General features: G+C 36.8%; 1 protein-coding gene across 2 annotated transcripts in view; it reads left to right on the top strand.

Annotated features, from left to right (window-relative positions):
• Window positions 1-334: 334 nt before the first annotated feature.
• Window positions 335-16,445, top strand: part of Tmcc1 (transmembrane and coiled-coil domain family 1) — a 114,981-nt gene continuing 98,870 nt past the window's right edge. For both annotated transcript variants that reach the window (XM_051203803.1, XM_051203802.1), the window contains exon 1: window positions 335-1,044. In XM_051203803.1, coding sequence (XP_051059760.1) covers window positions 481-1,044 — 564 coding nt within the window. In that variant the 5' untranslated portion in view covers window positions 335-480. The remainder of the gene's footprint in view (window positions 1,045-16,445) is intronic.

Below are 16,445 nucleotides of genomic sequence, written 5' to 3'. Positions count from 1 at the left end.
GTTGTCCTGCCAGCTGCTATTACCATGTCTATTCAAAGATGGCCCTTTAGTATCCTTCATATACCGAAACTTGCAAGGGTTCTTTTTTTTTTTTTTTTTTTCCCTGACATTGCTATTTTCATTTCCTGTGTCCTTTTTCTGGGCTTTTTATTCTAGAAAATACCATAACCCATTATTTGAAAAATTATCTTTTAATCTTCTGATTAAAGATTGCTTAAAGATAGTAACTTATTTGTTTGGCAAATGCATGTTTTTCTTTGTTTTAACTGTAGTGTTTCTGTATTTTTGCATGGATGTATGATACAAGGTTGTTTTCTTTCCTTTTTTCCTTTTTTTTTTTTTTTAAACATTAGGAAGGCATGAAGCCTCCATCACACAGCTGCATGCATAGTCACTGTTGAAGCAAATGCCTACCTAATTTGACAGTCTTGGTGTTTTAAAAAATTTTTGAGTTTGCAAATAAGCTTATTAAGCTTACTGATGGAGCCTTCCGGAAGTGAACAGTTATATGAGGACCCTGACCCTGGAGGCAAATCCCAAGATGCAGAAGCCAGGAGGCAGACAGAATCAGAACAAAAGTTATCTAAAATGACCCACAATGCTCTGGAAAACATTAATGTGATTGGCCAAGGCTTGAAGCACCTCTTCCAGCACCAGCGCAGGAGATCATCAGTGTCTCCACATGATGTGCAGCAGATTCAGACAGATCCAGAGCCTGAAGTGGATCTGGACAGTCAGAACGCATGTGCTGAGATTGATGGTGTCTCAACCCACCCCACAGCTCTGAATCGTGTTCTGCAACAGATCCGAGTGCCACCCAAGATGAAGAGAGGGACAAGCTTGCATAGTAGGCGGGGCAAATCAGAAGCCCCAAAAGGAAGTCCCCAAATCAACAGGAAGTCTGGGCAAGAGGTGGCTGCTGTTATACAGTCAGGACGACCCAGGTCTTCATCCACTACTGATGCTCCTACCAGCTCTTCTGTGATGGAAATAGCTTGTGCTGCTGCTGTATGTGTACCTGGAGAAGAGTCAACTGCAGAACGGGTAAGTCTTTTAGATTTCTGTTTACTTTCTGTTTTTCACAGGCATTATGTGCATACACACACACACACACACACACACACACACACACACACAACGGGTGATCAGTCTGGCTTTTAAAGTAGTATTTTGGTTTTTAGTTTTTAAATTTTTCCAAGATGGGTCTGATTGTATACACCTATAATCCCAGTGTTTGGTAGGAGAAGGCAGGAGGATCAGGAATCTTCTGTGTAGGGTTTGAGAATAAATATATTTTAGGCCTGCCTGTGTAATGTGAGACGACAATGTCTCAAAAAAAAAAAAAAAAAAGAAAGAAAGAAAGAAAAGAATTCCACATTTATTCCAATGTGCAAAGCATGACTTTGACCTTATGATGAGATGAATTTAGTTAGAACCATCATGGGATGTTGATCACTGAAAGTTCCTCATTTTGTTTTTCGTGTGTGTGTGTGTGTGTGTGTGTGTTTGTGTGTGTGTAGGGGCACATTACAGAGTGTGTGCATGCTAAAGAAGAACTTGTAGGGGTTTGTTCTCTCCTGTCATGTAAGTCCCAAGAATTGAACTCAGATCTCCAAGCTTAGCAGTAAGCACCTATACCCACTGAGTCATCTCATGGTGGTGAAGATATCTCTTGTAGTCCAAGCTGACCTCAAACTTACTGTGTATCAGAGTAAAATTTTGAAGTTCTGATCCTCCCAAGCGCTAGGAGTATAAGCATGTTTTCCCATACTCAGTTTATTCAGTGCTATGGATTTAACCCAGGTCCTGTGCATTCTAGGCAAGCACTCTACCAACTCTGCTACCCTGCCCAAAGGTTCAGTCCTCCTTTCCTTTTTAGGTTTATTGGGATCATTTTCTCCTATATAAAAACCTTATCAACATACTCAAGTTTTACAGACCTACAAAAGTAGTCTTCATTCCTATGTATGTCCATACTATATGTGTGCAAGTAAACTTGGTCAGCTCACATCAGTTTGAGGGTCACCTTTGAGTTCATAAAGGCAGATTGGTAGTCACCAGCAATTGTTTCCCAAAAGTGTTTGGTTTTTAAAGTTTAAAAACTATTTGGAATTTTAAAGAAACATGGTCAGTGTAGAAAACTAAAAATATGAAAAGGAAAAGAAGAAAAAATAAAAATAGCTCTTGCCAATATTTTGGTAGATTTTTTTCCCATTATACTTCTTGCATTTGGAAAATAAATTGAAGAAAGTTTAAATTTACTTTTCATTCAATTTTATTAATGTTTTAAATAAAATCATAAATCCATTCAGTTTGAGTTTTTCAACTAAAACTTTGTTATGAGCATTTTTCTATATAAGTACAATTTTGCTAGAAATGTTTAATGATTGTGTAGTACTATGGCTATCTTGCTGTACTATTATAGTTTGTTAGTCATTTTATATATTAGAGAATGTGAAAATATTTACATAGCAATATACTTACCTTTACTTGAAATAGCACTTGAAATTATAATGTGCCTTACGATATTTAATGACAGTTATAATGATAGCTGCCATTTATTCTTTGCTTCTGATGTGGCAGGAAGTGAATTTAAACACATGTAATTTTCTCTTTGCTGTTCAAACAGTCCTATACTTAGCTTTGATAGATTGTTGATAGATTGTTTTTCTTTATTGTTGATGAGACAGCAGAAATGTAGGAAGTTAAGTAGTCTCATGGTTTCATAACTAGCCTGTTTCACAACTAGAATGTTTCAGAGCTTTACGTAATTAGAACTTCTTTTTTTTTTTTTTTTTGAGACAGGTCTCACTATGTAGCACTGGCTGGCCTGGAGCTCACTAGAAACCAAGCTATCCTTAAACTCACAGAGATCCACCTGCCTCTGCTTCCTGAGTGCTGAGATTCAAGGTGTTTGACACCATACTCAGCCTCAGGACTTGAATTTTTATTGTGCATGTTTAAGAATATCATAGTTTGGGAGGATGGGAGGGAGAGGGAACTGGGATCAATATGTAAAATAAGAAAAAAAATAAGAATAGCATAGTTTTTCTTTCTGTAATTTATAAATTTTATATATGATAATTATATATAATATAAAAGTTATTTGTGCATAATATATAATGGGAAAATTAGCTAATGGTATTAAGTTTTGAAGATTCAGACCTTTACTATTAGACCTTTCTTGTCAGATATTTAAAAATTGTCTGTCTTATAAAATCAGTTCAGTTTTACCCACTGTTTGTGTTCACAGTTTTTCCACAATGTCTTTGAGAATTCTCTAATCTAACCCATGAATTTGCCTGAAGTATATACCCATGAATACACAGAAAATACTGTCAAACTTTATGCATGGGGTAAATAACAAATACACTGAGACAGGAGTAAGAAAGACTTTGATTTGGGACTGATCTAAGAAATAGGAGTCAGATAAATACGTAAGTATGCCAGGGTAGGGAAAAGTATTAGTTTAAGGCAGAGGAATTATAAGAGAAAGGAAAAAAATATTGTTGAAGGTTACGATGACCAAAGAAGTATGCTGCCTTGGGACCTAGTTAGAATGACTAATGGGTTGAACCTTCACATGTGTGATCAGACTTAGGAGTACCTATTCTATGTAAGACATTTTAGAAAAATGTTATGGTAGGTATTTCATTTGTTTTTACATTTATTTGCATGTATACCTGCATGCTAGAAGATAGCACCATATATCATTATAGAAGGTTCTGAACCACCATGTGGTTGCTGGAAATTGAACTCAGGACCTTTGGAAGAGCAGCTTGTGTTCCTAACCTCTGAGCCATCTCTCCAGCCCCCTCCTAAGAGTATTTTAAATTAGCATGATGATAATGGGGTAGTGGCCACACATAAAGCTGATGAAAGGGAAAAAAAAAAAATGTCTTTTTTTTTTTTTTTTTAGTTTACTGTATAGAAATGGAAGATATATAAATAAACTATGAGTAAAATACCCAGTTGCAAAGAATAAGAACTCTTAAGTTAGAAGGTCAGGGAAGCCCTTGTGAAGAGTATCCTACCTGAGCCAAGACCTAAAAATGTGAAGGAACAAGCCAACACTCGGTTGCTTTGGCAGAAAGAACAACTAGAAATGCCCTGGACGTCTGACCATAAAGACATTTTACTGAAATAGTTTGTTAGCTTTAAGGTAAAAGATTAATGTACTTCCAGAACAGAGGTCATAGCCATTATATGTATGTCAGATGGGAGAGGAACGGTACTTGGCAGCATTCCTTCCAATGAGATCTTGAATGATTGAGGAATGGCTTAGTCAAGCACAAGAACCTGAGTTCAATCTCCAGAACCTTCATAGTAAAAAAGCCAGCTTCAGTGTTTACATACCTGAAATCCCAGTGCTGAGGAGATGAGATAGGAAGGTCCTTGGGTCATCTTGGCCAGCAAATCTACCTGAATCAGTAAGCTCTAGATTCATTGAGAGACTTTATCTCAAAACTTTGGGTAGAGGGACTGGAGAGATTGTTCACTGGGTAGGAAATGCTTGCTGTGCAACCTCAAGGACCTGAGTTTAAACCCCCACTCCAGCACCCAGATTCATAAGCTGGTGGTGGGTGGGTATGTACCCATAACTATAGTGCTGTGAACAAATGGAGATAGGATTGCTAGGACTTAATGCCTGTCTCAAGGGAATTAAATAGAAAGTAATACATCAGGATTTGTGGAATCCTCCTTTTGCCTCAGCCCCCATAATTAATATATTTAACACCATATTCACATATTTAAACAGAGAATTGGGGAATGGTTGAGGAAGATACCCAACATAGATCTCTGGGCTCCACATCCATACACAAAAGAATTTGATCTATGGGTAGTATTCAAACTTTTTTTTGTAGTTTGAATTTTAGCACTTTGAACCTTTTTAGGCTATCTTTGGCCATAGTCATATTGTATATTCTAAGGTATTCTCTCTGGTCACTTTCCTTTCTACTTTACATTCTACACATGCACATGTATGGATACACACAAGTATTTATACTGCTTATGCAAATTTTGAGGTTTAGTATGCAAATCGGAGCTTTGTTTTTTCATTGCTTTTCTTATAACAAATACTTTATTCTACCAATTCCTTAAGTACCCCTTAAACATCCCTAAATTGTAACAGTTTGAGATACTAGTATTACTAAAGTCAGTTTACTACCTTGTTATCAAAGATCTTACAGTGTTGTTGAGAAGGTAGAAATATATAAAATGACAATTTAATGAACAGTGTGATTATAGACATTCTCAGAAGTCAGGAGCTTGTGGTTTTAGATCCTAGTTATGTTTCTGTTATTAAATTCTGTTATCAGTGTAACCTTAAGGAAATTCAACTTTCTAGGTTTCATTTCTTTAGTTCCAAGATGAGGTCATTGTGCCAAATAATATTTAGTGTTACTTCCAGTCTGGAAACACTATATACTTATTTTACTTCCCATTTTTTTCTTGACACACTTAAAAACTTAAAATAGCTGTATAGCACAGTAAGATTAGCTGCTGAGTTGTTCAGAGCTGGTTGAGTTGGTCCAATTACTTACTGTAGGTTCTGATTCTCTCCTGGAGAGCTCATTTGATCAGTGTACAGCATCTTAGACTCCATCCTCAGCAGTGAAAAGGCCTAAAAAAGAAAGCAATACATCATCATATATTACTAAAATTAAGAGCAGTTACATCCAGAGGAAAGCTAAATATAAAGGCAAGTTGAATGGGTATTCTAGAGAATGTGGGCCTTGCAGAATGTCCTAGAACTGTGAACCCCTGTCAAAACATCACTTTCTATCATAAGCTAATAAAACTAATCAGGTGTTGAAGTAATTGAGATATAAAGAAAAACTGCAAAAATACCCCAAGACTTAATCTTAGCTAAAAGGCCAAAAAGCAATGTAAATACCCAGTTGTCCCCTGGAAAGTTTTGACTGTCCATGTTAATTCTTTACACCCCAAATAGAACCCGACTGAGAATAAATAGACCTGCAGGAGACATTAGAAGATTAGATCAGATGAGATTAGAGAAATGTATGACTATGTATAAACTGATTTTTTTAAATTTCAGCTTAGGAGAAGGTCTTTGAGCAATGTGTATATAAAGGTAAATGAGTTTGATAATGTGATTGGAAATAGAGAAGTACTAAGATTCTAAAAGAGACTGAAATATATTAGAAAGACTCTCCCCTGGGGAAGATAAGTTTTCCCGTCCTTGCATTTCCTGGTTGCCCATAGTGTTGAGACCCCTTCCATGTTAGCATGTCCGTTGTTTGTTGTTCAGGCCATATTTGATGAAACTTCATGGGCCTGTAACCTCTCTAACATTTCTTTTTCTTTTTCCTTGCCCTTCTCTTCCCTTCCCTTCCCCTTTCTTCCTTCCTTTTTAATTTTTTGAGACAGGGTTTCTCTGTATAGCTTTGTAGACCAGGTTGGCCTCGAACTCACAGAGATCAGCCTGCCTCTGCCTCCCGAGTGCTGGGACTAAAGCTGTGTGCCACCACCGCCATTAATTTGAGAGCAAGTGGAGGTGTATGGGAGGGACTAGAGGGATGAAAGGGGAGGAAGTAATATAATAAAAAATAACTATTATAAGTAAATTTTATAAATATATATTGGAGTTTTTTGGACTAGTTTTATTCAAGATGGAATAACACAAGGGAGAAAATCTAGCTAAGACCTCTGAGGGCTTAGTTGTGAGGTGACAGTCATGAAACACAGTTGTTTGTTCCTATAGGTGAGGCCACTCTGAATTTTAGTTAGAAAAAAATGGTATATATGAAGATTCCCACTGTGGCCCAAAGGTTCATTCTTTCAACATTTTGTTGGAATGCTGTACCCTATGCTGCTTGCTATAGTGGTAATTATATAGTAAAAAACAGCAGGAATCAGTACAGTTTACATACTGCTGCTTTTATAAAATTGAAACATTTTTTTTTTTTTTTTTGCCTTCTATTCTGAGAAAGAATAAACTTAGAGGGACATGTAAAGGTCAATGCAAATCTTTGGCCTTTTGAAGAGGAAATTTGAGGCCATTGATCATTATTTTTAAGGCTGAGAATTCACTATTTTGTTTTAGAATTCACTATGTTAGGTTTTTTTTTTTTTTTTTTTTTTTTTTGAGACAAAGTTAAGGAATGTTCTGTCTTTAGTAGACTGAAGTTGGGAGCTGTTTGGCGTTTACTTCAGTATGAATAGAGGAAAAGAAATTTTATATTTGGCTATAACTGGAATGTAAACAGAAAGTGGTTTGAGGGAAATAATATGTGTTGAAGTTTCTGAAATAAAATTAGTTGAAGAATAAGCAAATCCAGTAAGCCAGTGTTCTATTCTGTGCAGGGAAGAAGTGAGACAGTAGAAAGGGTAATTCTAGTTGCTGTCCACTAGGTGGAGTCCTAGGCCTCTAGGAGGAGGTGAGAACTGGGGAAAGATATTTAGGAATGGGCTGAATTAAGCATTTGCTCTTGTAATTTGAATGATGATCACTTTAGCTGTGACACAAACAGTAGGAGAGGTAGGATTTGACAGCATTGAAATTTAAAAGGATAAAGAATTTTAAGAGAGAGATTTGCTTAGAAACCTTAAGAAAACACTGTTTATATTCCCAATTAACATTGGAAAAATTGTAGTTTTTATAAACTCTAGCGAAGCTGTCTTTTATATATTTAATAATGGTTTGGTTCTTGACACCTTCACAGGGATATTTTATAAACAACCAATAATATAGGACTGGAAAGGTGGGCATGTGTTAAAAATGAAAACATAGTTTTGGTCTCTTAGTTTTCCTTAACAGTTACTTCATAGACCAGACCTTGAATACCAAGTCAAGTAACTTTGGAGTTGTTAATCTTCATCCCTTAGAGCCAGAGTGTATGGTTCTATACTCTGTCACAGAAGCATTTAATACAATATAATGTGTATGTAGTAAATTTAGGGAGGTGACTCAGTCAACAAAAGCACTTACTATACAAGCCTGACAACTTGAGTTCAGATCCCAGAACCCACACAAAAAGCCAGATATTGTAGGACATAACCTGTAATTCCAGCATTTCTGTGATGATTTAGGAGAATCATTGTGAGGCTTGCTGTTGAAGCTAGCTCGAAATACACAGTGCATACTCAAAAACAAGAGGGACCCAGGGCACTCACAATAAAAGATGGAAGGCTAGAATGGATTGCTGAAAGTGCCATGGTATGTGCTATAGCACATGTACACTTGTATATATTTATTATGCACACATACTATAGACACACTAAATGGAAACTGTTGCATGAAAAATAAAAGACCCAGAGACAGATATTGGGGTTCAACCTGAAGATCAGGGAAGCAAAGCTCAGTATGGCTGAAGAATGAATGCCTGAGACCCTGCTCCTATCTTTTATACCCCTCTAGTGCTGGGATTAAAGACATGTGATCCCAGGTGCTGAGATCATCTTTGTATAAGCTGTTTCTCTTTAGGACTGGATCCATCTTGTGTAGCTCTGGATAACCTTGAACTGAGAGATCTGTCTACCTTTTAATCCTGTGTCCTAGGATTAAAGGTGTGTACCACCAACCACCTCCTAGCTTCTGGCTGTTGGAATTAAAGGTGTTTGCCTGGCTTCTATGACTTGTGGCTGACTTTACTTTCTGAATCCTCAAGGAAACTTGAATAAATCATAAATAATATATCTCCACAAGAAACAAGTATGTAGATGGTGGTCCCAGAAGATTTTCCTTTCCCTCAAAGATTTTATGTCAGGAGCTAGAGAAATGGCTTAGCAGTTAAGAACACTTACTTGCTGTTTTTGTAGAGGACCCGGGTTTAGTTCCCAGCACCCACTTGATAGATCACAACCACCTGTCACTCCAGGGCTAGGGGATTCAACCCCCTCTTCTGCCCTTCAAGGGCACAATACAAATATGTTATATAGATATAGATACATAGCATATAGTCAAAGCATTCATATAAAATAAGAATAAGTAACTAATGTCAGCATTTAATGTGGTCGTTTATAATGGTCGTTAATAATGGTGTTATTGCCCTTGATAAATGAAAAGGAAGACATGACAGTGAATATTAATAAACTCTAGAAAATTATTAGGATATACCTTAGAAACTTACAGTCCAGTAAATTGGAAAATATGGAAAAATGAGTGAATTGTGGAAAGTTTAACATCATAGGTAAAATTGGTAACTGTGTTTGCTTTTCAAATCTGAAATTCAAATCTTATATTCAGAAACAGCAAGTTTTATAAGATGTAGCATAAAGTGAAATGTAGTCCAGTCTTTCAAATTTTAAGCCATTTTGTGGTGGCTCTTGCTTATAATCCCAGTACTGGGAAGGCTGAGCAAGATGATTTGAGTTGAAAGCCAGCTTGGCCTATACAGAGAGACCTTACATTAAAATAAACAACCTTTTATTCTTTGTCTTAACAAGTAAAGGAACCTCTAAAGAATATAGCATAGATCTGGTTTTTGATTTCCATTTTTGTTCACAGGGACCTTGTACTTCATTATAAACTTGAATCTTAAAAGCTAGAACTTTGGTTGCCATTCTTATTATCTAGATAGAACACTGACACGACCTTACTTTAAAGATCCATAGTGGACACTCAGAGGGACAGACCATGATCAGACAATCTCTAGAATAGTTTTCCTCAGTATAACATTCTTGTTGTGTGTGTATTGGGGAGTGGGGGGTGGTTTGAGACAGGGTTTCTCTGTGTCTTTAGTAGCTGCCCTGAATTAGCTCTTATAGACCAGGCTGGCCTTGAACTCACAGAGATACGCCTGCCTCTACCTCCTGAGTGCTGGGATTAAAGTTGTATGCCACCATCGCCCTGCTTAATACAGCATTCTTAAGAAAAAACAGGCAACTTTGGCAAGGTAGCAAAAAAGTGGGATTAGCAAACTGTGTATTTCAGAAATTGGCAAGTGCTTAGATTTCTAAACAAATTATCAAAGGTTTATTTAGAATGTCTAAAATATAAGTCTTATTTAGTCAGATGACCAACTAAGTAAACAGTCTCTGTGGAGATACTTCTACATTATGTGTATGGGTGGGGCAGGGGAAAATTCATAATTAAAGTGTCACATAAGCCATATTTCAGAGTTATAGTTGGAAAGGGTAATGAAGGCAAAACTCATACCTATGTAACCTGTCTTGGCAATATTGAATTCCAACAAGCCATTCAGTAATCGAGCCTTTCTTGGTATAGTTGGTAATATTCTTTGTGAGGTTGTTTACAGGCCTATAACCTTTCTTAAAAGTAGGTTTATAGGGGCTGGAGAGATGGATCAGGAGTTAGGAGCACTTGCTGCTATTGCAGAGGATCTAGGTTTGGTTCCTAGCATCTACGTGGCAGCTCACAACCACCTATAACTCCATTCCAGGGAATTCAACACCCTTTTCCCACCTGCACAGGTGCTAGGCACACTCTCAGTGCACAGACATACATGCGAGCAAAATACAGAACCAATAAATCTAAGAAATATTTTTAATGAGGTAATTAGGGTTTAGGGAAAATTTCAAACATGTCCATGATCAGAATGCTAATAGACAGCTGAGTCTTGTTGGCTCTTCCATAGCAGATAAGTTAACACTAGCCATTTTTATTTTGCATCTAGTGTAGCCAATATGTTATAAATTCAGAAGCTATACAGGATTCTTGAAGGAAGTAGATTGGTAAAAGAAATTAATGAACTAATCTTCCTAAAACAATGAAAAAAGAAAAAAACAATAGTCTTAAGTAATTGGCATGAGGTTTGAAACCTGATAATTACTCTTAAAAAAGAAACTTAGATAAAATAGAAACCCATATTTCCTATTTTTTGTTATATCTACAATCAAAAGGTCACAGTGAAGTTGCCAGAAAACAACTACTGCTTCCCTTCAAACAATGTGTATTTTGCTCCAAACAATGTGTATGTGTAGAAGATAAAATATCCTTAGCTGACTTGTTTTGTTCACTTGTTACAACTGGCAGATAGCCTGGCAGTCAGTGGCAAAGATGTTTTTGTTGATTTCTGGGGTTTTTTTTTCCCCCTGTCATGTTGCTAACTGTTCAGAAAGAAGGATACAAATATAAGAGTATTTTCCTAAGAAATCTTTTCCTGTAGAACATGCCATTAATACAAAAGTCTTAATGGGGGGGGGGGCAGGTGACATTTCTAAAATTAGTAAGATGACACAATGCAGTACTCTTGGTCTAGCCTCAGGGAACCCCCAAAGCAGCTCATTCTCCTTGTGTCACTGTAACCAAACCTAACTGGCAGGCCAGATGTGGCTCCCAGTGTTTCTCTGGCAGGGCTGTGAGAATCTGTAGTTCTTTCTGCAGACATAGGTTGTCTTCAGTGAGCCTCTTCTGCATGATGGTCTTCTCCAGGTAACAATCTCTAATGGCTGGGGTGTTTGATTGATTGATTATTTTTCTAAGTCAGAAAGTATTTATTGATACAGACATTGGAAGGACTGTAGATACAGTAATGAACTTTTTTGTGAACAACTGGACTTTCAGGTATTATTTATTTTATGAGGAACAAGTGAAGTTGAAATGTCTTGTCATATCCGCACAGTTGATATTAGGATCAACTTTGCTCTTTAAAAATTTTGGTGATAAACATTTATTTGCATGTGTGTGTACAGGTATATGTGCCCAGATGGATAAATCTTTTATATGGGAATTACTGAGCTAGAACCTTAATCACATTTTATAGTTTAATTTGAACTTAAATCTTCATTTTTAGGAAATATCAGTGCCAGAGAGTTAAATAATGTCCTAGTGTTTGGGAAAGCTGTTTTCGGACATCTTAATACCTATACTTTCTGAAGGTCCTCTGTTAATTATTTTAATACTAATGTTTTTGGTAGCTTTGCCCATACCCACATTGATGATTTTTGTCGCCTTCAGTGTATCTTAAATGCAGTATTTATGGTTAACCCTAATACAACCCTGAAGCCTGTTTTGTTGTTAATGTTTTTGTTTTTCAAGTAGAGTTTCTTTGTATAGTCTGGCTGCCCTGGAACTCCCTCTGTAGAACCAGGCTAGCCTTAAACTCACAGAGATCCTCCAGCCTCTGCCTCCCAAGTGCTGGGATTAAAGGTGTGCGACACCACCCCCACTCAGCCCACAGTCTTTTTAAAATTATCAACTAGGCCAGTCTTGCTGCCCACATGTAATTCCTGCACTTGGGTGGCAGAAGTAGGCAGATCTCTACGTTCAAGGCTACTTTTGTCTGCATAGTAAGTTCCAGGACAAACAGGTCTATGTAAAGAAACTCTGTCTCAAAAAATAAAAATATAAATGTACACACAAAGTGTAGAACAAATCCTTTGTGCAGTGTGTGTGTGTGTGTGTGTGTGTGTGTGTGTGTGTGTGTGTGTGTGTGTAGGGGTGGGGGAGAGAGAGGGAGAGAGAGATGGCCAGAGGATAGTCTTAAGTGCTGTTTCTCAGGCACTGACCACCTTGTTTTTGAGACAGGGTAAACTGGGATACCATGTAAATATTGGGAACTGAACTTCATGCTTGCAAGGCAAAGATTTTACAAACTTTATGTCATCTCCCCATCCTACTGAAACCAATTCTTGACAAATATTGGCCCAAGTCCTGAATTTTACAAACTCTTATGAATAGTGCATAATTTAAGGTGGTTTCATTCCTACATAATAGTAAACTGACCATCAGCCTTACAAACTTGAATCTTAGTTATGGCAGCTTTCCAAAGCTACATTCTGCACTCCTTTTCCTTGTTTTAAATATTTGACTTGTGATAACATGAGCATTTTCTTTAGAAACGGGACACGTTTTCTATACTTGACTATATTAAAACTTTTTAAAAGAATTTTTAATATGGTCTAAATAATAATATGTAATGAGTCTTTGTTCTGCCAACCAGCTCTCAAATAAATGACATGGAAACTTTTTAATTATGAGAGCGTGGTTGATAGCTTAGGCTGTCTATTATAACTTAAATTAGCCCGTTTTTATTAATTTACATGCTGCCAGGTAGCACATGGCTTGTTACCTCATCTCCTACTGTCATGCTTCCTCCTCATCATGAGACTTCACCCTTCTTCCCAGCATCCTCTGTGCCTGGGAATCCAGCCTAGTGATTGGCTGTTCAGCCTCTTACTAAACCAATCACAATGACATATCTTCATACAGTGTAAAGGAATATTCCACAACAATAAGTCTTGAAAAATAATTCCAGGTAAGAATATTATATTTTAAATATTAATTGAAATGGACTGCATCATCTTGTCATCTCTTTCAGCATTTAATATTCTGAGCAGTCCTGCTTAAACCTTTAAATACTTTTTGAATAAAATACATTGACATGTTTAACCAAAGAAAATGTATTTTTTGATTTAGTTTGGAAAGAGAGTGAAATTTCCAAAAGCTTTTATCATCATGTGTACATGTGATATGCGTACAAGTATCTGAGAAACATGCATCCATGATTAGAGATTGTCAAAAACCTTATATACAGTGTAAGCTTAGGAAGACTAAAATAATTTCCCTTTTCAGTTTCCCTGCACTTTTACTAAGGAAACACTTTGCTGTTTTGTAAGTTGAGTTCTCATGCCAAATATTTATAAGTGGTTATTGATGATCTTTCCCTTCTTAAGGTTTCTATTGCTGTGATAAAATACAATGAGCAATCAGGTGGTGGTATATGCATTTAATCCCAGCACTACTGAGGCAGAGGCAGGAAGATCTCTGAGTTCAAGGCCAGTCTGGTCTACAGAGTTAAGTATCAGGGCTACAGAGAAACACTGTCAAAAAAAAAAAAAAAAAAAAAAAAAAAAAGAAGAAGAAGAAGAAGGGGAAGGAATTAACATGACCAAAAATAACTTGTGGAGGAAACAGTTTATCCCAGTTTATAACCCTCAGGTCATAGTTCATCAATGAAGGAAGCCAGGGCAGGAATTCAAGGCAGGAACTGAATGAAGCAGAGGCCATGGATGCTAATGTGCTTGTTCTCCCATGGCTTGCTTAACATATTTTCTATACATCACAGGACCACTTACCTAGGAGTGACATCAATCAATAATTAATGAAATGCATCACAGGCTTGCCCAGAGGCCAATCTGGCAGAAGCATTTACTTGAGGTTCCCTCCCTCTTCAAAAAAAAGTAGCTTGTATCAAGTTTACAATCCATAATAATATAGGTAGGATGTGATATGCTCAAAAAAAGAGAAAGGGTCTTATTTCTATAGACTAACGGCACAGAATTTCACCTACCTCCCTCTTGAAATATTTCCAAAGTTTTTATGTTTAGTTACAAATTATACATACACATAGACCTTTTCTTGTACATACTATGTAACAAAAGTTTACATTAAAAGGGTAGTATTTTTTCAAATGTCCAAATTTTAGTGTTTTCTTCCCCGTGTCCCATTGATTATATTGTGATGGGTATGGGTGAATTTTTAGACTAAGATAAAAAGAATAATTTCTCCCCAAGGAATTTTTGGATAATATGAAAATCCTTAGTGAGAACAGACATTACCACAATCCCAAAACAGATTTCAAAACAGAAAGCTGTGAGGGAAGGCTGTGTGAAGTGCTGTTCTAGCCTAGAGTTTATCCAGCAAAGGTGTGGAGCTACACATCCATAACTAGTAAAGAGATTACTGGAATAAGTAGCCTCTGGGTCCTCAAGATTTCACCACTCTAGGTTGGTGTTCACAGGCTGAGTGCTTGAGAACACCAAGAGTTAGGTTATGAATAAAGAGCTGCTTCCAAGTACACTGGGAAACTAGGGTTTTCATGCATGCCTTTTGCTTAGGACTCCTTTTGTTTTGCTTAAAAATGAGCTTTCTGAATTTTAAGCTGTCTTCCCATAGGAAAAACTCATAAAACTCCTGCAAGCCTGTTGAACTGGTTTTACAAGAGAATAAACATATTAATAAGTTGCAGTAGTAGAGTTTCATAATTTGTCTTGTTTCATTATGCTCTCCACACCCCAAGAAAAGCAAACCTAAAAGCCAGGTAGAATGAGTGAACAATTAAATGTTTAGTAGCACAGGTGAGTTAGTGATTTTCATTTTGTTTTAATTCTCGTTAACAGGTATTATTTCATTAAGAATAGTCTGTATGTCATCTGCACACTCCTATGGTCTAAGAATTTAATTTAGTGCCTCTGTATACTACTAAATTATATATGTATGTATGTATATATATGTATATATAAAATATATGTATGTATGTATATATGCTCTGTATTTGTTATTTGCTTGTTTATTATTTTTGAGACATAGTCACTAGTTTAGGCTGCCCTCTAACTCCCAGTGAGGCTAAAGATGACTTTCTGTATCAACCTACCAAATGATGGGATTACCAGCATGCATCACCACACCTGGCATAAAGCTAGGGCCTTGTGCATACTAAGCAAGAATGCTACCAGCTTAGTTCTGCAATTCCTATATTAATTGTTCAGAATGTATCACCTTAAAAACAACTTAGTGTGCTCCCCTTTGGGGTATGGGAAGAGGAAAGGGTAATTGATTATGAAACCCAGAAAATCAAGATATAGTTAGAACGGGCACTGTTAGAAAAAAACTCTGAGCACCAGCCAAGAACTGATCTGAGTGTCATAGATGTGTATAACATGAATTAATAAAAGACCCAGAGACTGATATTTTAATTTAAACTTAAGCTGAATATCAGAAAAGCAAAGCAGCCGGCCACTAGCTCTCACCTCTAACTCATGCTGAAAGCTGATGCATGCACGAGCTCTTCACCAAGTCTCAAACAGCTGCCTCTCCTCGGTGTAGCTGAAGAGCAGATGACTCTCTGAGACCTTGCTTCTGTCTTATATACTTCCCTAATGTTGGGATTAAAGTGTGAGCTGTAATTCTATTTTAGACTGATCTGGGTTGCTCTGGACTCACAGACTCACAGAGATCCATCTCTCTCTCTCTCTCTCTCTCTCTCTCTCTCTCTCTCTCTCTCTCTCTTTCTTTTTTGGTTTTTTGAGACAGGGTTTCTCTGTGTAGCTTTGGAGCCTCTCCTAGCACTCACTTTGTAGTCAGGCTGGCCTCAAACTCACAGAGATCTGCCTGTGCTGGGATTAGGAGGAGATTGGTCCATCTCTTAATTCTGAGTCCTAGAATTAAAGGTGTGTATTACCACTGCCTGATCTCCACAGTTTGAGGCTGACTTTACTTTTCTGAACCCTCAGTCAAGCTTTAATATATCACTACAATCCCCCATTTTTGTCGAAAAAGAAGGCTACACTAACATAAAAACTGTATACAATAAGTATATTCAATACTTTGTCAATGATGTTTAGTCCATTTGCATTTGATAAATTCAGAGAAAATATCTAGTCCATTTACATCTTACAAGTTCAGAGAAAATACTTCATTATCTAGTATTCTATCTTGGTGTGTCCAAAGTCTTGTACCTAATTTATTTTCTATTCTAATTTGCATTATCTAATTACCTTTTAATGTCTTTCAAACC

Source organism: Phodopus roborovskii, unplaced genomic scaffold, assembly GCF_943737965.1.
Source record: "Phodopus roborovskii unplaced genomic scaffold, PHOROB, whole genome shotgun sequence".
NCBI classification, from domain to species: Eukaryota; Metazoa; Chordata; class Mammalia; order Rodentia; family Cricetidae; genus Phodopus; species Phodopus roborovskii.
The sequence above is the reverse complement of the archived record's forward strand: the minus strand, read 5'-3'. Positions and strand labels throughout refer to the sequence as shown.